At 51.5% G+C, this 26230-nt stretch overlaps 1 protein-coding gene across 9 annotated transcripts; it reads right to left on the bottom strand.

Moving 5' to 3' along the window:
* Positions 1-1491: 1491 nt before the first annotated feature.
* On the bottom strand, positions 1492-25893 carry UBA1 (ubiquitin like modifier activating enzyme 1). Of its 9 annotated transcripts, XM_063804493.1 has the most exons (29): positions 22599-22783; positions 20160-20273; positions 19605-19682; positions 18274-18320; positions 17707-17823; positions 17520-17578; positions 17249-17417; positions 17012-17146; positions 15634-15740; positions 15268-15358; positions 15024-15156; positions 14381-14478; positions 14130-14276; positions 13820-13996; positions 13587-13691; positions 13420-13500; positions 12938-13093; positions 10535-10700; positions 10204-10400; positions 6940-7004; positions 6498-6693; positions 5705-5779; positions 5396-5585; positions 4108-4196; positions 3757-3849; positions 3439-3630; positions 2192-2293; positions 1983-2083; positions 1492-1826 (listed from the first exon to the last, which is right to left on the bottom strand). In XM_063804493.1, the coding sequence occupies exons 3-29, from the start codon at positions 19636-19638 to the stop codon at positions 1691-1693; spliced, it is 3258 nt and encodes a 1085-aa protein (XP_063660563.1). In that variant the 5' UTR covers positions 19639-19682; positions 20160-20273; positions 22599-22783; the 3' UTR covers positions 1492-1690. The 9 variants fall into 9 exon arrangements, 8 of the variants coding, with proteins under 8 accessions (XP_063660563.1, XP_063660562.1, XP_016798180.1 ...); XM_063804492.1 differs by lacking the exon at positions 20160-20273 and having other exon boundaries at positions 22599-22788; XM_016942691.4 differs by lacking the exons at positions 18274-18320; positions 20160-20273 and having other exon boundaries at positions 22599-22815.
* Between the last annotated feature and the right edge of the window lie 337 nt (positions 25894-26230).

Here is a 26230-nt window from a genome sequence, read left to right as displayed (position 1 = left end):
AGGGGGAACAACTAAGATGCAACCAGGATTCATGCATGACTCAAAAGCTTGTTTTGATGGAGAAGGGTGTCAGGCACGAATAAGGTGTCAAGGAGATCCAGGAGTTGTGGTGGGGAAGACATGGAGCCGTAATGGGGGAGGTGCAGTGAACAAGGTGTCTATAGAGTATCCGCAAAGGAGCTGGCATACTGGAGAAAGAAGACAACAGTTGTGTTCAAGCCTCAGCTGCTGTAGTGGTGTGGCCAGTGGACTGCGGTGTGGAGTGTCTAGGGTACTCTAGAGCAATAATGGGAAAGTTCCTGTGGTGGGAAAAACTTTCCATTTGACAGTATCACCACTAGATACCAAAGGGAAAATGCCTGTCCTCAATGTCCTAGTGGGGAAGAAGAAACTGTGGAAGGATAAGGTCACCCAAGCAGAGCAGGCCAAGAAAATAAAATGATCAGAAGGAGGTGGACAAGGGCATATACTGTGCCCAGGACCAGGAACTACTGGCCCAGGAGGCAGCAGATGTGGGCACAGGCTGTGATGGGAATCAAGCCAGTTCAGAACAGGTTGAGCTATTCCTTACACTCAGGTTTGAGTAGAAGAGTGAGGGATCTTGTTTCTAAGTAAGGTAGATAAATTATTGGTTAGTTGAGGAACAGAAGTATGAATGGACTCCTCAGGCACCAGGAGCCAGTACAATAGAAGGCAAAGATGTAGCAGTGGCCAGACTGGTGCTTTCAATTGTCTGGAGCACTCAGCCAAGACCAAGGACAGAGCACGGTAACTCTGCAGTCCTGGTGGGGCTGGTGTTAGGCCTCCTGCTACCTGCTCTAAGCGATGAACGCCCCTCAGTCCCCACAGCCAGCTGTCTTCTCCAAAGTAGGAGGCTGAAGATCCTCAAGGGGAATACAGGCAGACCTGGGGCTGGGGCGGCGGCAGGGGCGGGGGAAGCGTAAGGCAAGCAACGGGCTTTTCCTCTACAGATGTTCTCAAGGTATTTCCATAAAAATCGCAAAGTATGCCTGCAGGCACTGGCATTCGGCAGAGCTGTTTAAGACACCCCTGCAGCAAGGAAATTGAACTAAGAGCAGCACAGGCATTCCTGGTGCTGGGAACCATGACCACAAAAGGCTGCCCAGGGTCTGAGTGCTTTGAGCCAGGTGGGAGGGGATCTGCCCTAAGGACATAAGGCATGCTGGCCATGCCCTAGCGGCCTGGTCACCGTAACTTTCCTCTTCACAGAGCAAGGAGTTAGGACATGGAGAAGGTGAGAATTGAACCCAGCTCAAATTAACAGTCACATGGACCCAAGTACCTGCTCACTATGGCCTCACTGGTGCCTCCATCTCTTCCTAGGCAGAGAGGGCAGGAAGAGGTGGCAATTACATTTTCTTTGTCCAGAAAACTGGCAGGTGTGGTGGGGTTGAGCCCTCTGAGTTATCATCTGAACCAGACAGCTCCAGGAAGTCCCTTCCTTCCCTGGAACCAGCAGGGCAGGCGATGTGGGAGTTATTAATTCTTTATTAGGATTCAGGTTTCAAACAAGGTAGAAGGCAGTGGCAAGAGGGGTTCAGGTAGGGGGATGATGAGGGAACACCAGACTTGGCTAGTTGGGCCACTGCCAGAAGCCAAATGGGAACCCTGGGCTGGAAGGGGTGTGGAGAGGGGTGGACAAGGGGCCAGCCTAGAGGAGCAGACGGGGTCAGCGGATGGTGTATCGGACATAGGGAACCTCGACATCCTCGCCGCTCTCGTCGTTACAGCACAGCTCAAGCACCAGCGCCCGCACGTGGCGGCCCAGCTTTCGCTTCGACACACGGCTCACAATCTCTGTCATCCTGGGGATAGGGGGATGGGAGTATAGGGTCAGGAGGGCAGAAAGCAAGAGAGGATGGGCAGGTAGGTGGGGGCAGTGAACTGGAGTGGGACAGCTGGATGATGAGGCTCCCCAACCCATACAGGGCCTCCCCTAGCCTGGCCAGTGTCCAACTCACGGCTGATCCAACCGTTCCTTGAGCTTGGCAGCTGGCATGAAGAAGGAATAGAGCATGGACACGCCCTGGGACAGCATGGTGATCTCTAATTTGTGCTCTGTCTGGAGAGGGAGGGGGAACAGCAGGGTCATGGAGGTGGACAGGCCAGCAAGTCACCGTGTACACCTCGCCCCCTGAGGTGGGGTGACAGAGTAAGGGAGGGGCCTTACCTTAAAATAGTCGAGGAACTGTTTGAGGGTCATCTCCTCACCATTAGGCTGCAGCCCTTGTACCTCAAAGCGATCCCACAATGTCCACTCTTGGTTATAGTACTGCAAGACAAAGAGGGGAGTGTAAGATGGAGACCATCCCAGAGGGTCCAGCCCCCATCTGTCTCCATCCCCCCCACCCCCATGCAGACGTGTTCAGTCAGATCACAATCCTCTTTTGTTCGAAATCCTCTTGTGGCTCCTATCTCACCCTAAGCAATGAAATTCTGTTTTCTTCTCATCTCCTACCCCTCCTCAATCTCACACTCACTCTGGGGACTTTGAATTCCTCCAACTTGCCAGGCACACCCCTATCTTGGTACCCTTTCAAGAACTGGTCCCTCTGCCTGGAATGTGTCCCCACTCGCCACCAAGCCTGCACGGTTTGTCCCCTTACATCCTCCAAGTCTGATCTCAAATGTCATCTTTTCAGCAAGGCCTTTTCTGACCATCCTACACAAAATCTCAAATACATCCCCTCGCCCCCTGGTATTCTCAAGTCCTCTTTATCTTTTTTTTTTTTGAGATGCAGTCTCGCTCTGTCACCCAGGCGGGAGTGCAATGGCGCCATCTTGGCTCACTGCAACCTCCGCCTCCCGGGTTCAAGTGATTCTCTTGCCTCAGCCTCCCGAGTAGCTGGGATTACAGGTGCCTACCACTACGCCTGGCTAATTTTTTGTATTTTTAGTAGAGACAGGGTTTCATCATGTTGGCCAGGCTGGTCTCAAACTCCTGACTTCAAGTGATCCATGTGCCTCGGCCTCCCAAAGTGCTGGGATTACAGGCGTGAGCCACCGCGCCCGGCCTCTTTTTATCCTTTTTTGATTCCAAAATCATTTAATAGGTTATTTATATAATCTACTTGAGGAACATAACTTAGAAGAGTACCTGCACACAAAAGGTGCTCAATAAATATTTGAGTGAATTCATTAATGAAGCAAGCAAAGCACTTAAGTGTAGGAAGCGTCCAATAAATTTTGGCTGCCATTATTGTGTAGTTACTAATAATCTCCCAGGGCACAATTCAAATATCCCATCTTTTCGCACGTACTCAAATAATGTGATTAATGAATAAGTGAAAAAGGATACACAAAAAGGGTAGGTACACAGACAGAAACCCTCACCTGGTGACAGGGTATGACGTGAATCAGAACCAGATCTACACAGATACACCCCACCCAAACCCTGCTTCGGATGCAGGCCCCCACCTGGTGACGTGGTGCGGCAAGGGGTTCAGAGAAACCAAAGAAAGGCAGGGCCAAGTTGAGGAAACCATTCTTGTAGGAGTCAAGCTGTCGGTGCCCCTGCACAACCTTGTACAGCTCCAGACACACAAGGCCAACCACGGCTGCTGTGGTCGTGGCAATGGCTGGGATGATCTTCCCTGCAATCAGCTTGCTCTGAGAGACAGAAGGGACAAAAGAAGGTGGTAGTTAAGTACAAGAGCCTCAGGGTCTACAGAGGGGCTAAGTGTGGGTAACTCAAACCTGGAGGAGGGCGGAACATCAGATCTAGATTCCCCTCACCTTGTGCCGGTCTGCAGGAGGAATGTCATAGTTTTCTGCCCGGAGGTTGGATGCAGCCACGATGAAATCCATATGAAAGTTGCTGTCATCATCCTGTTATGAGTGGGGAGGGTGTGAAGGCAGTGGGGAGAGGATCAGATAAAGAAGATGTGTATCCTCCACTGCAACTGCCTGCTGGACTCTCCCAGATCACAAAGAGATGGCTGGGAACACCTACTCATTCAGAGCCATGTGGCAGGCCCACAATCTGATCCCCACAAAGGCCCGGGGCTGGCTCCAGATACTCCTGTTTTCTCCAGCCTGTCTATGCTTTGCCAATCCTCCTTCCCTGTCCTGAGCCCCACCCCGTACCTTCTCAAAGTCAATGGGGTACATCTTGAATCCAGGGAGCTTGTCTGGGCTGGGCAGAGTGGCTTTGAGCTCTTCTAGACGACTGTCATCTGCATAAAGAAAGGGACACTGTCAGCCCTTTAGATCCCAGGCTAAGGTCTGAGATGGAAATGAGAGCCCAGGGTGGGGCAAAAGGTATTCAGGTACAAAAAGGATTTGGAAAGGAGAGACATCCTGGGAGAGAAAAGGGGCAAGGAGGAGAGGTAGAGCAGAGCAGAATACAAACCTGAAAAACACAGAAAAAGAGCTGAGGCTATCAAGAACGATCTCTCTAGAGACACTAAGGAACGGAAATGAAAATGTTAGGAGAAAGTGGAGATGGAGAGATCAAGATGGGAGACGTAAAGATCTTGGGAAGAATGATGTAGAGCAAGATGGGGGGAACACAGAGGATACAGGGAGGAAAAGGGGAGTAAAAAAGATATATGGAGGGGAAGTTGGGGGGAATACACAGATGTGGACATAGAGGAAAGATATGGGGGGAGATGGAGAAGATATAAAAGGGGGAGAGTGGGGGTATATACAGAGGGCGAGGCAGGTGGGAGGAGAAAGATGGAAGAAATATATGAAGGTGATGAGAGCTATGGAAGGAAAGATTGGAAGACATACATAAAGGAACATGAAGGAGTAGACATTTCAGAAAGAAGATGGGGACCATGGAAGGGGAAATGGGAGGAGATCTATGGAGAGGAAGATGGAGGAGATATAAGGAAGGTAAATGTAGGGGGTGTTACAGAGCTACAGAAGCATCATATACAGAAGGGAGGGGTGGTGAAAAAATATGCAGATGGGGTGGGGTGGGGATGTCAGTAAACCGCAGCCCCAAACTATGGAGGGTGAAGATGCACAGAGAAACATGCAGGTAGATGTACAGATGGGGGCGGATCTGGAAGGAGACAAGGCAGGAAAGTATCAAGGGAGAGAGACTGCTGGTAGAGATCATACCTCCTAGATGAACAGATCAAGAAGAAACAGAAGAAAGAACAAAACTAAGGGAAATACACAGAGCAAGAGTAAAACAGCAAGTTCTCCTGAGGGCCAGAGAGTGGGAAGGAGGAGGAGGGAGGGAGATAATTTGCCCCAACCTACCCTCTTCATGTCAAAGGGAGGCTCAAAGGAAGGTGTGGGTAAACCTCAGGCCTGGGGTCACAGAGCAGAGCAGAACCAGGGGTAGAGGACTGGTGGGGAGGCTGGACTAGGCCGGGGACATGTGGGGGTGACTCCTGGCCAACTGGCCAAACACCCTCACCAACAGAGGCATTGGCGCTCTGCAGCTCCTGGTCAGAAACATGGATCTTGACGCCAGACTTGGGGGTGAATTCGGGGACCTGCACAGACTGCAGGAGTGTGGCCACAGCAGCTCGGTCCTGAGAGCCTGTCAGCCCGTAGGTCTGGGCAAACAGGTTGGCAGCAGCCATCACATAGTCCAGATGCAGGGGCTAGGAGAAGGCAGGGCAGGGAAGGGTGAGCACATCAGCCCTCAAGTGGGGAGCCGCCACCTCCTTCCCACCTATTCACCCTCCACCTGACCCCAGAAGACCCTAGAAAGGAGACTTACATTGTTGACATCAAAGGTGAGCGGGTGTGGACAGCGTTTGGGCCCAGACCAGAACGGCGCTCCTGAGCTTGTGAGCTAAGGGATGGAGAGATTTTTGAGAACAGGACCTGAGAGTGAAGGCCTCTCTGACAATCTTCACACTTCACCTAGGCCCCAGATGTGCCCCCAATTCACTATCTTGGGTTGGGCACTCGATGGGGACTGGAGCCAATCACAAAATACCTCAACTGTAGGGTCCCACAGGTTGAACCAGAGATCTGGCTGAGAGAACAATTACCAATCACTGGGTAGTCATTTTGTGCTAGACAGCCCATCATTTAACAAACTCTCATGGATTACCAGGCATTGTACTAACTTCATATTAATAAATACCAGTTAATCCTCCCCAAACCCCCCATGAGATAGATCACTATTATTTCTACTTCACAGACGAGGAAACTGAGGTACAGAGAGAAGTTACGTGATTTGCCTAAGTTCAAGTAGAGTTTGGATTTGAACCCATATTGATTCCTGTGCTCTTAACTCCAGAATTTCTCCCCCATAATCCCTACAGCCCTGACTGGGAATCAGGTATGACGCAGCCCACACCACAGTCAAGGGAAACAGCAACCAAGCCTCTTTGCTCAAAGGAACTAGGGTGAGGAAAAAGCAGGTCAGGGTCAATCACTCTTCTCAGATCCCCATGCCTCAGGGCACCTGCCACAGCTGGACTCCGCAGTGGGAGGACCCACACTGCAGGCTCCCATTTCAGGGAAACACATTCTGCCAAATGGACCCAACAACTGGGCATTACCTGGTCAGGAGGGAAGTTGTGCAGCAGCTGCCGGATGTTGTTCGAGTACTGGGTGTGCCAGTGGTGGCAGGCCCAGGTCACGCAGTCAGCCCAGGTCTGTGGTCGCTGCAGCACCAGGCTGCGCTGCACAGCCTCCAGCACCTCCAAGGGCTGGGTGCCTGCCAGCCGCAGTGTTCGCTCCACAAACTTGGGGTCTCTATCAGGAATCGAAGAGGACAGAGGATAGGATTACATGTCTGCCTCAAGAGTGGGCTCCAGAGCAATCTTACTTTCTCCATGGAAAACTAGTTCCGACCCCAAACAACATGAGGCCCCAACAGCCACTCATTCATGTGAAAAGTATGCCTGGTGCCAAGTGTTACTGTGATGAGGAAAGCAGCCGGGATGCCTTGGCTGGTGGACAGGGACAGGGACAGGGCGAGAGGGCACTCGAGTTACTCACGTGAGGTACTGGTTGACATTTTCTGCTGGCTGCTTGAAGAGGCCTTCAAACTCATCCCGAGCCCACTGCAGACAGAGCAAACAGATTACATGTGGCCACAGTTGACAAAATGGGTTTCCGCAGGCATTATTAGAAGGACCATCAGTGAATAAACCAAGTACAAGGCGCACAGCTACTCTGGAAGTGGGGAAGCCCTCTAGCCTTCCCCATTCCCCCACCTCAATTGAAAAACCAGGCCAGGCACAGTAGCTCACACCTGTAATCCCAGCACTTTGGGAGGCTAAGGCAGATGGATCACCTGAGGTCAAGGGTTCGAGACCAGCCTGACCAACATGGTGAAACCCCATCTCTACTAAAAATACAAAAATTAGCTGGGCGTGGTGGCAGATGCCTGTAATCCCAGTTACTCGGGAGGCTGAGGCAGGAAATCTCTTGAACCCGGGAGGCGGAGGTTGCAGTGAGCCGAGATCATGCCATTGCACTCCAGCCTGGGTGACAGAGGAAGACTCCGTCTCAAAAAAAAAAAAAAGAAAAGAAAAACCAATGAAGTTGATTTGGGCAGTGGTTACAATAGTGCTGTATATGTGGAAAACTGTTTTGTTTTGTTGTTTGAGACAAAGTCTCACACTGTCACCCAAGCTGGAGTGCAGCGATGCAATCACGGCTCACAGCAGCCTTGACCTCCCAGGTTGAAACGATCCTCCCACCTCAGCCTCCCGAGTAGCTGGGACCGCAGGCACATGCCACCACACCCGGCTAATTTTTAAGATTTGTTGTAGAGACAGGGTCTTGCTATGTTGCCTAGGCTGGTCTTGAACTCCTGGGCTCAAACAAACCTCACTCCTTGGCCTCCTGAGTGCTGAGATTATAGGTGTCAGCCGCCATGCCCAGCCTAAAAATGTATTAAGATCTGAGTGCCAGGCGAGGTGGCTCACGCCTGTATTCCCAGCACTTTGGAAGGCTGAGGCAGGAGAATCGCTTGAACCTGGGAGGCGGAGGCTGCAGTGAGCCGAGACTGTGCCACTGCACTCCAACCTGGGCAACATGAGCAAAACTCCACCTCAAAAAAAAAAAAAAAAAAATCTGTGTACCTTATTCTAGATATGTTATGCCTCCATAAAAAATAAAAACTTCAATTAGGTATATCTTACCACAGTTTTTTAAAACACAAAAAACTCAGACCAAACCAACAATGATCCCTATCCAGGCCCTGAGGACTTGGCAGAAAACAAGACAGAGGCCAGACACAGAGGCTTACACATGTAATCCCAGCACTTTTGGAGGCTGAGGCAGGTGGATCACTTGAGCCCAGGAGTTTACAACCAGCCTGGTCAACGTAACGGGCACGCGTGCGCACACACACACACACACACGTACACACAGACACTTACACGTACACAGACACTTACACACACACACACACACACACGTACAGACACTTCCCAGGAGTTGGAAGGTTGCAGTGAGCTATGATTGTGCCAATACACTTCAGCCTGAATGGCAGAATGAGACCTGTCTCAAAAAATAAAATAGCAAACAAGACAGAGCTTCTGGCCTCTGAGAATTCCTAGGACAGTTCGCAGTCATTAGCGAGGTGGTTTGGAGTGTACAGATGTTAGAAATTCAGGTTCAGATTCCAGCTATGCCACGTATTACCTAGTTTTGTGACTTCAGGCACACAGGATAACATCTTTACCTCTGTGCCTTGTCTCTAAAACAGGTGTTACAACAGTGATACCTACCTTCATGGGGTTGCTAGGAAGAAATGAGCAAATACATATATATTTAAAGCTTGGTTAAAACAGTGCCAGGCACACAGTAAATGCCAAGTGGTTCACAATAGTCCTGTGAGGTAGATGCTGTCATTCCCATTTTACAGAACAGGAATCTGCGGTACAGAGAGGTTAAGTTCAAGGTTACACATGACCTAGCAAGACTGTGGTTGGTGCACAAATACAAACATACCCGCTCTGGAACTGCAGTGTCAGAAGGCAGAAAGTGACAGATGGAACTGTTTTTTTTTTTTTTTTCCCTTCCCTATTTTGTTCCCACCCTCATACTCCTACTATTCTAAATGGTTTGGCCTCAAACACTGCACTAAGAATTATTCTGACAGCACAATGGTAATCCCTAGGTTCTGTTTCTTGGCCCAGGTGGTGGTCACCTGTGTGTTCACTTTGTAAAACTTCAGCTAGATCAAGCTTGTCTAACCTGTGGCCCATATGCAGCCCAGGATGACTTTGAATGCTGCCCAACACAAATTTGTAAATTTTCTTAAGACATTATGAGATTTATGCACGGATCTTTTTTTCTTTTATTTTTTCAGCTCATCAGCTATCGTTAGTATTAGTATATTTTATGTGTGGCCCGAGACAATTCTTCTTCCAATGTGGCCCAGGGAAGCCAAATGATTGGACACCCCTGAGCTAGATAATATATGCACTGTTCTGTAGATAAATGCACCATACACACAGAATCATCCTGACAAACCAGCTGTTAAACTCATTTTGAGTGACAGCTGGGGAAAACCTGAATATGGACCATTAGAGACAAATAAATAACTAGAAGAGATGGTAAGAATGATTGTTAATTTTGCTGAGCATGAAAATGATGTTTCTGTTAGGCAGAAGTAGTTCTCAATTGGGAGTGATGTGGCACCCCTGGGGACATCTGGCAATGTCTGGAGACATTTTGAGATGTCATGATGGAGGGAGAGTGCTATTGGCATCTAGTGGGCAGAAGTCAGGAATGCTGAGAAACATCCTACAGTGCACAGGGCATCCCCTCTCCCATGACAAATAAATAACCAGCCCCAAATGTCAGTAGTGCTGAAGCTAAGAAACCCTGCTCTACAGCAACATATCCTCACTTGGCAGAGGCACTGAAATAGTAGGGAGTAAAGGGTTGTGATGTCTGTGACACATTTAAGCACAAAGAAGAAAAATCTACATAAATCTAAGAAGAAAATGTGGCAAAACATTAAGAATTGTTAAATTTAGGTGAGGAATGGTATTTGAGTATTCATCATAATATTCTTAATATTTGTCTATGTGTTGAAAAAAAAATCAAAATAAAAGTGAAAAAAGAATGAGTCATTCTAGAAACCTAGGCTGCCTGGTGGGAAGTGAGGGAGGGAGGTTTGGAGAAAAGGCACATCTTACACTTAGGCATGCAACATCTGAAGGCAAGGCAAGGGCCTGGGGGCGGAGAGGCAGCAGCCTGGCCAGATGCCTGGCCTCTTTCCCTTCTCCCACAGCTTATCACCTGCAGGGTGTGCTCGATGGCATTAGGGAAGTTCTTCAGGGTACAGATGGGGATGGACTTCTCAGGTGGGTCCTGGCTGGAACTGTACGACTCTGTCAGGAAGGGGATCACCACCTGCACATTGCCTTTGGTGCCCAGTGTGCCTGACTCCAGCAGTGGCTTCCGGTAGTAGACACAGCGGCGGTCCATGTACATGCCTGTGGGGAGGACAAAGCGAGAGCTGGGAAAGAAACATCAGGAGAGGACAGAAAGACAGACACCCCTCTTGGTATATACACACCGAAACACACACAATTTTGCCCTTGACCACCTCACCCGCCTCCAAACTCACGGGCATCCACGTTGTCCAGGGCATTGGCCACGCCATCTAGGTTTTGGAAAAAATCGTCATCATAGATGCGCTCCGTGTCAGGACCCACACGGTTCTGGTGGCTTGTCACCCGGATATGTGGATTCATTTGGCGCACAGCTGCAGCAGCCGTGTCAGACTTTAACTTCTAAAGGGTTAAGAAAGTGCAGTTCCAGGGTGGGGATGGGGGAACAAAGCTCACTTATTTGTGCATTCACCCAACAAACATCTTTATTTTTTTTGAGACAGGGTCTCTCTCCATCACACAGGCTGGAATGCAGTGGCGTGATCACGGCTCACTGCAGCCTCAACTTCCCAGGCTCCAGCGATCCTCCCACCTCAGCCTCCCGAGTAGCTGGGACCACAGGTGTGTGCCACCATGCGTGGCTAATTTTTGTATTTTTGGTAGAGACAGGGTTTTGTCATGCTGCCCAGGCTGGTCTTGAACTCCTGAGCTCAAAGACCTCGGCCCCACAAAGAGCTGGGATTACAGGCGTGAGCCACCACACCTGGCCCAAACACCTATAAAGGGCTGTCTGCCTGAGACTGATTTACTTAATGCTGGGGAAGACCCAGGCCCTGAGTTAGGAGGCTAGCAGGAGAGACGGTCTGTGACAATGCCACATGGCCAGGATGATGATGCATGTGGCAGGGGCTCAGCATAAAGGGAAGCTGTGGACAGGAACAGACTGGAGACAATGGGCCAGACATCTGTTCTTTTGTCTAACACCTGCTATTTTTTCAGGTAATAGCACCCAGGATTGATGCAGACTCCCCCAACCACCACCAGGATGCTGGCACACAGACAAGCAGGATCCTTTCAAAGCCCAAATTGGGCCACGTCCCTCCTCTGCTCAGAATCCTCCCCTGGATCCCACCTCCACTTACCGTAAAATGAGTTGGCTCCCTGACCCCTCCCACCTCAGGATCTTTGCGCAGGCTCTTCCACAGCAGAGGGCACTCTAGTCCCTCATATCCTTGAGGTCTTTGCAGAACTCAGGCCTTCCTTAACCATTGTCATCAATAGTACAAACCATTCTCCCCGACACCCCGACTTCCCTTGTCTGGTTTTAGTTGTTTCCTTTGAGGAGCACTCATCACCAACATTAATTATATACCTCACGATCGTATTGTGTCTATTGTTTGCTGTCCGTTCCCCTCTCCCTCCAGGAATCTTGTTTTATTCCTTGGTATATCCCCAATACCTAAAACAGTACTAAAACTATCTGGTGAATAAATGAAATAAAAGGGGGAATAAATCCTGGGTAAGCAAAAATGACACTGCTCCTTACAGAAGGCTTCTCAGAGAACCCTGCATAACCAACCCAGTTTCCATATGTGCAGAGAAGTGTAAGCCTAGGAGACTGAAACTACAACCCTTGGAAAGGCCTGCTTCCGAGGTCGGCTCCTTGGCTGGTGTCTGGGAACTTGGAATTCAGGAAGGTTCCCACCGCTCCCTACCTGGTATCAGTGGTTCACTGTGCCTAAACCGTTCATGCAAACAATACAGTTTATGCTGAACACCTTTCCTTCTGGGAGTCTGGAAATTTTGGTATGTGCCAGGAAGGGGGCGCCTACATGACCAGCCCCAAGTAAAAGAGGTGGTGCTGAGTCTAACAAGCTTCCCTGGTTGGCAACATTTCATGTCTTGTTACACCTTGTTGCTGTTATTTCTGTAGTTACTGTTGCTACTGGGGAAATAAAGGCCGCCTTGTTTAACTCCCGCTGGGAGAAGACTCCTAGAAACTTGCACCAGCCTTTTCCCTTTGCTGATTTTGGTCTGTATCCTTTTGCTGTAATAAATCGTAGCCACAAGCACGACTATATGCTGAGTCCTGTGAGTACTCTAGGTGAATTGAGCTTGAGAGTAGTTTTGAGGACCCCAGACACACCGTCCCAACCAGCACTAAAAAGAGGTTAAGGCAAAAAAAAAAAAAACAGAAGCTGAGGGAAAGAAAGGCCAAAAAGAAGGGCTTCTGGCAGAGGCAGAAAGATCTCTGACAGAAAGAATGGGAACAAGAAAAAGGAGGGGTGAGGTGTGGTGGCTCACGCCTGTAATACCAACACTTTGGGAGGCTGAAGCAGGCAGATCACCTGAGGTCGGGAATTCGAGACCAGCCTGACCAACATGGAGAAACCCTGTCTCTACTTAAAATGCAAAATCAGCCGGGCGTGGTGGCGCATGCCTGTAGTCCCAGCTACTCAGGAGGCTGAGGCAGGAGAATCGCTTGAACTCAGGAGGCAGAGGTTGTGGTGGGCCAGAGATCACGCCACTGCACTACAGCCTGGGCAACAAGAGCGAAACTCCGTCTCAAAAAAAAAAAAAAAAAAAAAGAAAAAGGAGGAAAGTGAGACGACAAAGCCCCAACCTCCTACCCTACTCACCGTGACATCCCAGGGCCGGAAAAGAAACTGTCGATTCAGATTTGACTTCTCAATGGTGTCCATGTCTGTAACGATGATTTCTCCACCCTCCCCGCAGCCCAGCCCAATCATGGCAAAGTTCTTGAGCAGCTCACAGCCAATGGCCCCCGCACCCACCTAAGAAGCAACCAAGAAGACAGGCAGAGGCTGGTCAGGGTGATGCAGGTTAGTGTGAAGCTACCCATCACCCCTCACTCCCCTGAGAGACTGGGAGAGGGGCTAACACCACATCTTCAGGTTGCAGGACTCTAAGAAATGACACGTAGTCATGTGAGGAAGGAGGCACCAGAGGGGGAAACGAGGGATGCACTGGGCTTCCCTTCAAGATAAGGAGAATGGCAAAGAGAATGCGCCACCGGTTGCATTGAGATGCCGAAGGAAGCCCCAGGGGTGATGGCCAGAGGCCAAGATGAGGGGAGCAGACATCCAAGGGGACCACTCACCAGGAAATACTTCTGCTTGCCCAGCTTCTCTTGCAGGTCTGAGCCAAACACAGCCACTTGCCCGTCATAACGGTTCTGGCGCTAAGGAATGCAAAGGGAGGAGGGTTAGAGAGGCCTCCCCAGAAATGTCCCCAATGATGCCCTCCCCACAGGTCCCACCCACATACCTGGAGGCACTTGTCCTCTGTGAGGACCTCTTTGTCCTCAGGGAGACACTCAAGGGCATCAAAGTATAGCCACTGCATGATGGGCATGAACTTCCCGGAGCAGGCCTGGAGAGGGGAAGGGAGAGAGGGGGTGGTCAGTGGTTAACAGGGGCCTGACACAGACAGAGAGCAAGTGACAGAGTCATGGAGGCACCTGGCCCACCCCAATCCTGCCTCTCCCCACCCGTGCTGACCTTCATGACTTCCTGGGCAGCCAGGCCCCCAATGAAGGCGTTTATGGGTGCCAGATCCCCAGCAGCCACATATGCCAGCTTCCGGATGAGGTCCTCGTCCAGGTTATTTTGCTGCACTGCTGGCAGGGCTCGAGCATTCACAGCCTGTGCTAAGGCTACCAGTTCTGCTGCATCCTCCTGGTGGGCCAGAAAGAACCAAGAGAGGATCTGTCAGGCCACAGTGAGGGCAGGGAGTGTGGACAGGCAGAGAGGCATGGTGAGCCTGCAGTGCCAGGCATGTCTGCGCTGGCTGGCTCGCCCACTCACCCACCTCATTGCGGGGCCGAGGTGGCCGGCCATGCTGAGCACAGAACTGGTGCAGGGCCTGGAAGCCAATGTGCAGCTGGGCAGGGCGAGAAAACTTGGCGAAGTCCGTCATCACAAAGTCAGGTTCTGCCAGTGAGGCCACCAAGGATTTCTGTGGCGGGGGGAGAGGTCATCAGAACCAGAAGAGAGGAATGGAGAACTAGGGAATGCCTAGAACCACCCCCCACAGCCCACTGATCCCATCGACACACTCACAAAGCTAATCTTCTTAGGTACTTTGACCTGACTGACGATGCCTCCACGGATGTAGTCGGAGAAGTTGGAGGTGTCACAGATGCTAAAGGTATAAGGACCTACAGAGGGCAGGAAGAGAGCTGTCAGTCTACCCATTCTCCCTAAAATCCACAACCCCTGCAAGATAAGGAACCTCCTGCCCCGACTCAGCTCAGACATCAGAAGCTGTCTTCCCTCTGCTCCAGGCTCCACTTGGACATCAGAAACCATCTCTCCTGTGCCCCAGACTCAGCTCAGACCCCGCGAGAACCTGTGTCCCTGGCTCCAAGTCTACACGGGAAGACCTTCTCTGCTTCCCATCCAAATCAGCTCACACATAAGTAGATCCGCTGATCTGCCCTGTTCAAACACCAGAGACTTTTTCCCCACTCAGCTCAGATACCAGGGACACATTCTCCCAGGAATAGCTCAAACACAGTACCTCTCCCCCATGCCCACCAGCTCTTATTGGACCCCACAGGATTGTCTGTAGTTCATCTCAAACACCAGGATGTGTCTCCCCAACTCTGAACCAAGGGCCATGTCTTCTCCCTTCAACTCCCCGGCCAGAACCCAGGAACATATCTTCTAGTTGCCCTCTGCTTCCCCCATGGTCCCAGCTCACCCAGGACTTTGATCTCCATGGGCTGATTTCCGTTGAGTTCAACCATGCCCTGTACTTCTGAAAAGGAGACAAAGTCCCCGCTCTCAAACCCGTGTCGGGCCTCATCCAGGCAGGTAACCACACCGGGGTTGTCCTGGTTAAAGGAAGAGTGAGTCTCAGAAACAGGCCCAGGGTACCAAGAGCAGACAGGAAGGACTACTGCAGCCCACCTGCCTGCCAGGAACCCTAGGGCTGGTCTCCTTACCTTGGTAACCATAGAAACCATAGCACTGAGTGGCTGCTCCCCATTGGAATCTGTGAGGATCATTTCCTCTCCAAAGTCACAGAAGAGCTGCCTGTAGAGGGAAGCAATAGGGCTGGTGCCTGTGTCCCATGCACATACAGGTCCCACGGGTCCCTCAAGATGTAGTGAAAACTTGCTGAGCAAACTCAGCCTATCACTGCTGGGATGTAAGATGGTACTTGTGCCACATGGGGAGAGATGAAAACACAGAACCCAAAACCTGGGTAGCTGAGAAGGGATGAGGGCAGGGAGAGCCTAGAGTCTTGGCCTGGGCTTGGTAGGAGTTGGGGGAAAAGGGGACAGGGAGGGAGGTGGGCTGCCACTCACCCAAACAGGCCCCGCGTGTCTGCCACCACCAGCTTGATGCCACGGTTGTGACAGAACTCACCCACTCGCAGCTGGTCCTCCAGGGGGGTGTTGGTGAGCACCACCACCTGTGAAGAGATGGAGGCTCAGGCCCAGCATTGGGGTGAAGGGGAAAAAATGGAGGGCTGGTGTGGAGGACTCAGGCAGTCCTCAAGACAAACACATCCAGGCTTTGCTGGGTCAGCCTCTTTCACAAACACATAGCACCTACTGTGTATCAGACTCTGTGGGGGTCGAAAATGAACCCCTGGACTATACCAGGAAAGGTGAAGAGGTAGCTGGGAGGACGGAGTTTGGAGAAGAGCTGACTCATTTATTTGACAAACACCCGCTGCTGTCTGTCTGCCATGCCCTGTGAGACACTGGAGTAAAACTGTCTCCAGCCAAAGTCTGAGCTCACTCCTACCACACCCACCTGCTTCCAATTCTCAAGACGACGCCTGCTCCGCCATGATCTTTGGGATTTTGCTCTCTGCCTGAATGTCCATCCTTCCCCACCAGGGTGAGCTCCTACTCCTCCATCAGGATTTAGCTGCAGTGCCCTGGCAACCTGGGATACTCCAGGGCCAACTCTCAGCTTCCAGAGCACCTCTTTCCGGCCTGGACTTTTTAATTAACAAACACCCATCCAGTCCTTATATGCCAGCTGCAATTCCACATGTTTAACCCTCACAAAAAGTCCATGAAGTCAGTGCTGCTACCACGCACTGACTACAAACAGGAAAACAAAGGTACAGGAGATGAAACAACCTGCTTGAAGTCACACTACCAAGGCTGGAGGCCTGCAGCAAGGCAGTATGGCTCTACAGTCTGTGCCCACAACCACTATGCTGTACTGTCTGTACACATCTTCCCCACTTGAAAAGGCGGGGCCAGGCCGGGTGCGGTGGCTCACACCTGTAATCCCAGAACTTTGGGAGGCGGAGGCGGGTGGATCACAAGGTCAGGAGATCGAGACCACCCTGGCTAACACAGTGAAACCCCGTCTCTACTAAAAATACAAAAAAAAATTAGCCGGGTGTGGTGGCGGGCACCTGTAGTCCCAGCTACTCGGGAGGCTGAGGCAGGAGAATGGCGTGAACCCAGGAGGTGTAGCTTGCAGTGAGCCGAGATCGCACCACTGCACTCTAGCTTGGGCGACAGAGCAAGACTCCGTCTCAAAAAAAAAAAAGAAGAAAAGGCAGGGCCAGGGGCTAACTGCTGCCTGCATACTCTAGTCCCCCAGCACAAAACCTGACATTCAGGCCGACCCATTAAATCAATATTGAACACTACTGAATAAACCAGAGATGGGCTCTGAGAAAACTGGGCAGAAGGCTGGGTAGTACCCCCAAGATACCTGGAAACCACTAAGGAAGTCCTCAACGAGGGGTCCAGTGTAGGCAGTGACAGGCACATAGCTGTTGAGCTCAGCGAGGCGGGGCTGTGATACCTCGGCCCGGTTTTTACCGATGTCCTCCTCCCGCAGGTAGAACTGTAAGGGTGTGCAGTAGGGAAAAAGATGAAATGGCTGTGGCACCGGGAACAGTGGTGCCTCGGGAAGGGGGAAAGGGGGAAGGGTGCTAGGAAGAGGTACCTGGGAGGAAAGATCAGCCCACTGGGCAGTGCCCTGGTCATGTAGGGTAACAGCCTTGACCCCACCAAGGATGATGTTCTTAGCGATCTCCACGCCCAGGCCCCGCAGGCCTGATACCAGGACACTGGATGTCTGGAGCCGCTTCATTGCCTCATGGCCCAACACATACCTGCCAGGTTAGGGGGTACTCTAGGTCAGGGCCTGCCCCACCCAACCTTATCCTCTCAATGTCCCATTCCACACCCCTCAGCCCGGCCTTGGCCCCACTTACAGCTGCCGGGAGTAAAGGCCCTCGTCTATGTCTGCTTCACTGCCGTTCTTGGCCATTCCCTAGGGATAGAGGAAAAGAACAAGTTTAGGGAGACACACAGGAGTGGAGCATGGATAGACAGACAGTGATACAAAAGACTTTCCCACCCACCACCTCGTCTGCCAGTCTCCACGGAGAGGACACTCACGTTGGTTGGCACCGAGGGCACTTCGGACAACACGGACTGGGCAGGGGAGCAGTTAGAACCCGGCTTTGGATCAGGCCCGGACACGCGACGTTTCTTGGACAGCGGCGAGCTGGACATCTGGAGGAAAAAAAGAAGGTCAGAGGTGACCCTGGAGCACATGGGTACCGTTTTTCTGTTTGTTAGTAGCAACTGTGGGGGAAGGGAAGACTTAAGTATTAGTACCCCCATTTTACAGCAAAGAGGGGACAGGCACAGAAAGGTGAGGACTTGCCCAGGGTAACACAGCTGTCAGACCTAAGATCTGAACCCAGGTGGTCTGATTTGCAAATCCACACTGCTGACCACTAAGCCATTTGCTTCTTCCCAGCCCAGCATAATGAGGGAGAGACTCCAATCCTGGAGTGAAAGGAATGACAAGAATGTACTTGTGTCGAGGTCAGGGGAAGGATGTGGATTCAGGACAGACCTGGTTTCAAATCTTGAGCCTGCCACGCACTAACAGTAATAATTAACCGCCACAGGCCTCAGTTTTCTCACCTGTGAAACAGGGGTGATAATACCACTTACCTTCCCCATGGGGTTATCGAGATGATAAATAACACAGAGCATAGAACCTGGCACAGAGTAGGTAGGCAGTAACAAGCAGCCATTCTCCTCTCCCTTAATCCCAGGGACGGCGGCGGGAGCGGGGAGTGCAGGAGGGAAGTGAGGCTTGGACATCCATCAGGGTGGCATGATGGCAGGAGCGGTAACTTGCTGAGAACCCAGTCCCCAGAGGGGCTCAAGTTTTATAAAGCCCAACCCTGCCCCCAGCTTTGGGAGGGGAAAACCGACACAGACCAATAAAAGAGGTTGCAAAAAGGTAGAAAACAAACACATCCCAAGCCTCATCTGCATGCGGAGTCCCTTAAACAGGTTAACCACAATGATAAATGAGTATTAGATTGATCAGGAGTCCTCCTTGTGCCAGATGCCATAGTAAGCACTTCTCTAAACCTCGTCTCACTCTGTCCTCAGGGTACTCCTGTGGGGTTTGGACTGCTATCAATAATACCCCCAACTTTAAAGTGATGGAAAAAAATTCACTCAGGGACGTTCGGTGACCAAGGTTCCCACACACTGAGCTGGGACCAGACCAGGATCTACTGCCTCTGAAGCCCAGGCTGCTTCCTCGTGTTATCACATTTCATCCCCTCCATGACCCTGACCCAGCAAGGCAGAGTTTAGCGTCCTTGCCGGACAAATGAGAAGTAACTTGCCCAGGGTCACCTGCTAGGTCCCAGAGACAGAACAATAAAGCCTGCTGTGGAAGTGAAATCTGGTGGTGGGGGTGACTGGGTCCACATGCTGGAGATGGGAGGACCCAGCATCACTTCCCCTCACCCCAAGTGCTCCTCTAGGCACTGAGTCTTCTGTTCACACAAGTCCTCCCACACTGAGACTTTTATGACACTAAGTATCCCAATGTACCTAAGATTCCATCTTGGCACTTGTCACTAGCACCAACCACAATGACAAGAGCTCCCTACTATCTACCAAGAGCATACTGTGTGTCAATCAAAGAGGAAAGGGCTTTGTCTAATCTTAACAATCCCCATGACCCAGATAACCCTATGCCCAAATCACAAATGGGAAAACAAAGGCTTAGAGAACCCCATTCACTCGCCCAGAGGCATGCAGCTGGTGGGGGACTGTTTGCCAAATGCCCCTGGGCTCAGGGCCCAGTCCACAGGGCTAAGGAATGGGAGATGAGGGGAGGCAGCAGGCTGGCTGGAGCCCCTGAGATAGCCAGGTGAATTGCTTAGAATGCTAAGAGCCAACCTGGGTAGCAAGAGGCTTGGTGAGTTAGTAGAGACAAAGGTGAACCATATTTTCCATTTACTGACTCTCTGACTGACCTGGGGTAGAGATCTCATTTCCTCTGAGCCTCATTTTCTCCAAAAGCTGGGACAAATGAAACTGTCTTCAAGGGGCTGCTGGCAGGGTTAAAGAAGCCAAGGTCTGTGGTCAGAACTCACTGACCTGAGGATGTGAGTTCCTCCCTGGGCACGTGTAGTGGCCTCCATTACTTAGTTATCTCCTTGCCTTGTCATTGGTCAGTTTGTTTGGGACATGCCATTTCCTCACTCCATAAATTAGAGATGATCCAGGGCCAGAGAGCACTTTAATATCTGGACATTTCACCTCTGGATCCCCAGTGCAGGCAGCAAGAGTCTAAGAAGTTTCAGATGATTGTTCAAGTAGATTTTGACTGCAAAGGTTTGGAACAGCCCTGTCTCAAGGCAAGCAGGAGTCTGGGACAGAAACTCTGCAGAGGAGCTAAAGATCCCCCACCCCCAGCAGAAAAACAATCTACACCCTTCCTACCTCAACATTTGCTCAGGCCCCCACCATAACATACACACTGTGAACTGTTTGGCAAAGCTGAGCTGTGGCTTAGTTTCTAAACATACCTGAGTCTCCAAACTGAAGATTTTCAAGCGTAAGCATTCTCTATTCCCAAACCAGAGGGTTTGAGGGAGGAGTCTTGGAGGTGTGAGAGGAGGCAGGTTAGCAGGATGGAGAAGCTAGGGCATAGAGAAGGGGGGCTGGAGCATGTCAAGCTTTCTGGGAGGGGTTAACTGAGAAGTCCATGGGAACGTGAGAGGAGAATCAGGAAGTGGGTGTCTAAGAGCAAGGAGGCTCTGAGACAAATGGGAAAGGAGATGTTAGAAGTCCTGGGAGGGAAAGGACTAGGCTAGGGTATTAGGAAAAGACTCAAATTCGGATCTCTGGAAAAGGATCTTTTGGAGAAAGGCTGAAAAATTGCAGTGGAGGCCCCCAAGGCTGCAAGGAGGTAGGAGGACAGTTGCTGGGCCCCATGGAAGCTGCAAAGGGAATGGGTGGGGGATTCTAGAGTCTGAGGAGGCAGCAGGAAGATGTTGGGGTCTGGGGGGAGAGGTGACCTCCATCAGGAGGATGTTGAGGCTCTGGAGGACTCTGGAGACAGATGCTGGTAGCAGAGAGAAATCTTTAACCAAAAATAATAGATAGGGACATGCAAGAGGAGAGGTGTATCTGACATTCCTACTACAGAGTCCCAGGAGGCTGTGAGGGTGGATGGTGAGGGGCTGGGAGAGGTTTCTAATGGAACACAAAGGCCCTGTGTCAATCTCTGACAGGACATGCTAGGTATCACAGCTGCTCTGAGGGTGTGGAAACGGGAAGCTGGGCCCAGATAGTTCAGGCCTTAAAAAGGTTAGTAAGCAAACACTGGCTAGGTCCCCAAATGGGGTTGGGTTTCTCTGACCAATTATGTAGGACCCCATGGAGGCGCTGGAGGTAGATGCTGAGAAGAGGGTTTTCTACTGCAGTAGAAAACAAGAGGGCCATGGCCAGGCGCGGTGGCTCACGCCTGCAATCCCAGCACTTTGGGAGGCCGAGGCAGGTGGATCACCTGAGGTCAGGAGTTCGAGACCAGCCTGGGCAATATGGTGAAACCCCATCTCTACTAAAAATACAAAAAATTAGCCAGGCGTGGTGGTGCATGCCTGTAATCCCAGCTACTCGGGAGGCTGAGGCAGGAGAATCGCTTGAACCCAGGAGGTGGAGGTTGCAGTTAGCTGAGATGGCGCCACTGCACTCCAGCCTGGACGACATAGGGAAACAATTGTGTCTCGGAAAAAAGAAAAAGAAAACAAGAAGGCCTGTGGGGGGAAGGGACATCTGACAATGATCCTGGGGTCCAAGGAGGCTGAAAGCAGAAGCTGAAAACCCCTGACTGCAGACGTTAGGGACCTTGAAAGGATCTGAGGGCAGATTCTGAGGCCTGATGTGAGGATAAGGGATCTGTGAAAAAAGCAGCTAGAACCCAGGTTGGTTTTTGAAGGCAGAGGCTGGGTCTAGGGTGGGGTTGGGGAGGCGAGTCTCTGATGGAAGGGGCTAGAAGCCAACGGGGTCTGCAAGAGCAGATGCTCGCAGGGGCTCTTTGATGGAGGATTATGTATCCAAACAGTTCCTCCCTGGTATCTGGTGCACTGGAAGGCTCTGGGGGTTCAAGGTGCCTGATGGGGAAGATGCTGAGGCCTCTCAGTAGTCTCTGAATACTGGAAGTATAAAAAGCGAGAAATTCCATAAAAGTAGAGAAAGTGTCAAAGGACAGAGTCTAGGAATTGAAGAGTCTCTCAAGGCAGATGGCAAGAGGGGTCTCTGAGTAGAAATACTGGGCAGAGTCTCTGATGGAAGATGCTAGGGCCAGGGTGGGGTTAGGAGACCTGACGTGTGGCGAAGAGGGGTCCCCGACACAAAGGCCAGGCCCAAATGGCCTTTCACAGGGTCTAGTACCCCTGGAAGCTCTGAGCGCGGCTAGCATGTGTGTGGGATGGGGGTCTGAAGGAAAATGCTAAAGAGGACTCTCTTACAGAGATAAAGGGCCTATGGACCCCTTCGAGATCTAGCCCGTCCTGGAAGCCTTGAGGACAAATACTGAGAAGCTAGGAAGTGTCTCAAAGGAGATTCTGGGGCAGGTCTTTAACGGCATTCAATGGTGAGGAGCTCTGATCAGCAATGCTGCTCCACGTAAATCTCTATTGGAGACTGGGGAAGAGTTCTGATCTGAGATACAAGGTTCGGGACGGAGTCAGGTCCCAGACTAGAGATGTTGGGCGTGAGTCTCTAAAAGCACATCCTGGGGGTCCGACTCCAAGGTCAGATTTTGCAACCAGAGGGAGCCGGAGTGGTCCTGGCCGGGGAAAGTCGGCCCCGCCCCAGGATCCGCTCCCCCTCCCTACTCCGCTGATTCCTGGCTCCCGAGTCACCGCGGCCCGCCCCGACAGCAGCGTGGCTCAGGGCCCTCCAGTGCCTCCCCGAAACCCCTGCCCAGGGCGAGGCGCAGTGAAAGGACGTTTTTTTACCAATGCCGGTTCCCCGGGTCGCGCCGCCGCCAACTCCTCAAGGAGCCGAAGCCAAGCCCGGCCGCCACCCTCCTCCTTCTCCTCCTCCCCGCCGCCTGGGCCGCCTAGAATCGCCGCTGCCGCCTTCTCCTCCCCCGGCCGTTGTGGTTGTCCCTGCCACCTCCTTACAGCCGAGCCGCCGACACAAGATGGCGGACGCTGAGCCTGGGGCCGGAACAAAACCTTGGGCCCCACCCCCAGAAACCCGGATGCAAGCGGGCCGCGCCTACTTATGAATCATACATAAAGTTCCCTACTCGGTTGCGATTCATTCGGTTAGAAGTGGAACAGCACCACCTGGTGGACATTGTGGCAGTAACAACGAAAACAGGTAAAACAGAGGCCACGCCTCATGGAATGTGACTAATGAATGAATTGTTGCAGCCAGGCTGTCAAGGAAGCGAAGAAAAACCGTTAAGGCCATGCTTCCTGATTATAAGTTATGCATGAAGTTGAGTGGTTGGTAGACTAACAACCAGCAACCAGAAAGCAGATGTTAAAACATGGAAGCCACACACCCCCATTCATGAATAATGATGATCTTGCAGGGGCCCGGAAGCCAAGGAGACCCAGGCCACAACTTACTCATGAATAATGCATGAGGCCCAGTGGGTTGGAATAAAAGGGGCACGCCCGCCTATTGCTGCATCTAATACACTGTAAGCAGGGAAATGGGGCTGCTGCAGGGAAAACACACTCTCCCAGGTCCTGAATAATGAATTATGCTGCTGCAGTAGCTCAACCTGGAAACTCAGAGAGGTCAAGAAAGGTTCCACCCAATTTATGAATTATGCATAAGGCGAAGAAACACCCAAGACTGCCCTGCCCAGCAAATAGGGATTACGATGCTATAGCCAAGGCAAAGTGAGCACGCCTTCCTGTTCATGAATAATGAAAGATGTCACTGCAGTGCCACCAGAAAACCCAGGGGACGTGTACTCCCTGCCCCCACCTCCCCTCTCCACGCCTCCCTCCATTCTCCCCGCCTCAGGAACAAGGGCTGCCTTGGTCCAATCAAACCCAAACTCACTACATGTCTTTGGCAGGTGCCTCAGTTTCCACAACCGTAAAATGAGGATAGTAATGTGTTATTATGAAAATCAGATGACGCCTGTAATCCCAGCACTTTAGGAGGCCGAGGCGGGTGGATCACCTGAGGTCAGGAATTGGAGACCAGCCTGGCCAAGATGGTGAAACCCTGTCTCTACTAAAAACACAAAAATTAGCTGGGCATGGTGGCGGGCGCCTGTAATCCCAGCTACTGGGGAGGCTGAGGCAGGAGAATCGCTTGAACTCGGGAAGCAGAGGTTGCAGTCAGCCGAGATCGCGCCATTGCACTCCAGCTTGGGCGACAAGAGAGAAACTCCGTCTCAAACAAAAGAAAATCGGAGAATATAAATTATGGGATGAGCCTTAGAACATTGCTGGCACAAGGCACTGTTATAAAAGTAATATGTTAAGATATGTAAATATATATTTACATTAATATAAAATTAGTTATGAATACTCAGCCACTAGAGAAACCCCCAACTTGGGCCACTGCTTCCCCATCCATAAAATAGGAATAACAGCAACTTACCTTGCGATGGAGTTTAAATGAAGAAATAAGTAGAAAGGGCTTAGACCAGTGCCTGGCACATGCTAAGTGTTATATTAGTAGTAGTAGTACTATCAAATGGCGGCGCAGGGGAATGGGGAGGGGAGACATTATGGCATCTGGTTAAGACTACAGATTGCGGAACTAGACCCCAATTTGAATCCCGGCCCAGCCACTCACTGATTGTGTGACCTTAGGCAAATTACTTAGCCTTCCTGTGTCCCAGTTTCCTTATCTATAAAGTGGGGGTAATAATGACCTACCTCCTAGGATTGTCGTGAAGATTAAATGCGCTAAGTAGCTAAACGAGTGTAAGCTAATCTTATCGTTATCCTCATACCCATTATTCAGGCTTACAAAACGATTTGCCAAAGATCACACAACTGGAAAGGATCGATGGGATTTGAATCCAGAGCCGGCTGATTATCTGGGATTACCAGGCCATAAGAAATGAACAATGTAGGAGGCCTCATCCCTTTGCTAGACGCCAGGTTTTAACTCTGGTACCTGCAAGGGAAAGCTGACCGCGGATCACGCAGACAAAGCTGCAAAAGCCACGCTCCTCATGAATTAAGCACGGAACCCCTAGAAAAGCCACTGAAAACTCAGGGTGCTACTTAACTTTTGCGAATCATCAATGAACTCGTTTGCGCGGCAGACTTCAGAACGCCCCTTCAGCACGTCCCTTCGGCACGCTGATCCGCCCCTCGTGAATAATTCACAAGCCGAGAACCTTCAGCGGACCAGGTGCGAAAGAGGCAAAAAAACTGCCGCCTACCACAGCCCCACCTTATTATGAATAATGAATAAAGGCCGGGTGGCGCCGCGTCAGCTCAGGAAGAGCTGGGCTCCGGTGTCCCTTCCCTAGCCTGAGCTGGGAGGCTCCTCTCCCTAGAAACATCTGGGCCCCCGACGTGTCCAGTCTCGCAGTCCTGAGCCTCCAGGCGCGGGGAGGACCTCATCACAAAACCAGAGGTCACAAAGGCCTGACACCTCCACAATGCCATGTCGGTCCCGATTGTTCTGTCACCAGGACCCCGTCCTGAAACAAGCCCTCCCCCAGTCCCGCCTTGACTTTAGTAACCTCAAGCTTTGCTTCTCCCCTTGAAGAATAACCCAAATCCTGCTCCACGGACAAGGGTGCCCATACACGGACCCTAAGAATCTCCCCAAAGCCCCCCAAACCCTGCCTCCGAGGGGTGCTCCCCGAAACAGACTCCCAAATCCCACCCCGAAGTCCCCAAACGGCACCCCTTAAGGGTCGCAAAAGCAGACGCCCCCTAAATATCACCCCGGGCCCGGAGGCTCCAAATACGCCCATGAGGGGTTTCCCCGAAGTTGGGATTAGGGAAGCACCCTCCTCCAAATGCTGTCCAGAGGCTTGGGGGCACGGTGCTCCAGCTCACCCCCTGTGCCGGGCGGAAGCCTCGCCTTCCTGCCAAAGATGAGCTGAAGCCACGGGGCAACGGAAGAGCAAACCACCTCCGTCGTACAAGAGAAGCCAGAGTTTGCGCGGAGCTCGGAAGCGCGGGGCCTTGGAGAGCCCCGGGTCTGGGATGTACCACAGATGCTTTGCTAGAGGGGCGTCAGTCCCTGCTCCCGCGTCGCTGGTGCCCGTTTCAGACCCAGATGACCCTACAGGTTGTGGTACGGCCCAAATGCGCGCGGCATGCTGGGGGTGGTAGTTCTGTCTGGCCAGTGCCTGGTGCACGTGGTGGGCACCAGCGTCCAGAATATGAGAAAATGTAAGCCTGAGCTGTGGAATTGCCGGAGCCGTGCTCTGTAGGGTGGGAAGAGGAAGCGGAACGTGTGGGTGCCTCCACATGGAAAGGCACACCCATCCTACAGATGGGGAGACCGAGACTCAGGTGGCCAAAAAAGTTCATTTGACATGGGTCAGGTGCTGGAAATTCTTCCTTGGGCTCATGGAGCTGACATTCTAGCAAGATACACAGACCATAAACATAACAATAAGTAAAATTATAGTTTCACATAC

This window comes from Pan troglodytes, chromosome X (genome assembly GCF_028858775.2).
Source record: "Pan troglodytes isolate AG18354 chromosome X, NHGRI_mPanTro3-v2.0_pri, whole genome shotgun sequence".
NCBI lineage: Eukaryota > Metazoa > Chordata > Mammalia > Primates > Hominidae > Pan > Pan troglodytes.
This window is presented reverse-complemented; position numbering and strand designations above follow the sequence as displayed.

Coding starts and splice junctions, on each gene's coding strand:
- UBA1 (XM_063804492.1), bottom strand. CDS start 19,638: ATGAGGCTCAGAGGAAATGAGATCTCTACCCCAG. Junction 14,277..14,380: donor TACCTAAGAAGATTAGCTTT/GTGAGTGTGTCG, acceptor CCCCCGCCACAG/AAATCCTTGGTGGCCTCACT. Junction 13,501..13,586: donor CAGAGGACAAGTGCCTCCAG/GTATGTGGGTGG, acceptor TGCATTCCTTAG/CGCCAGAACCGTTATGACGG.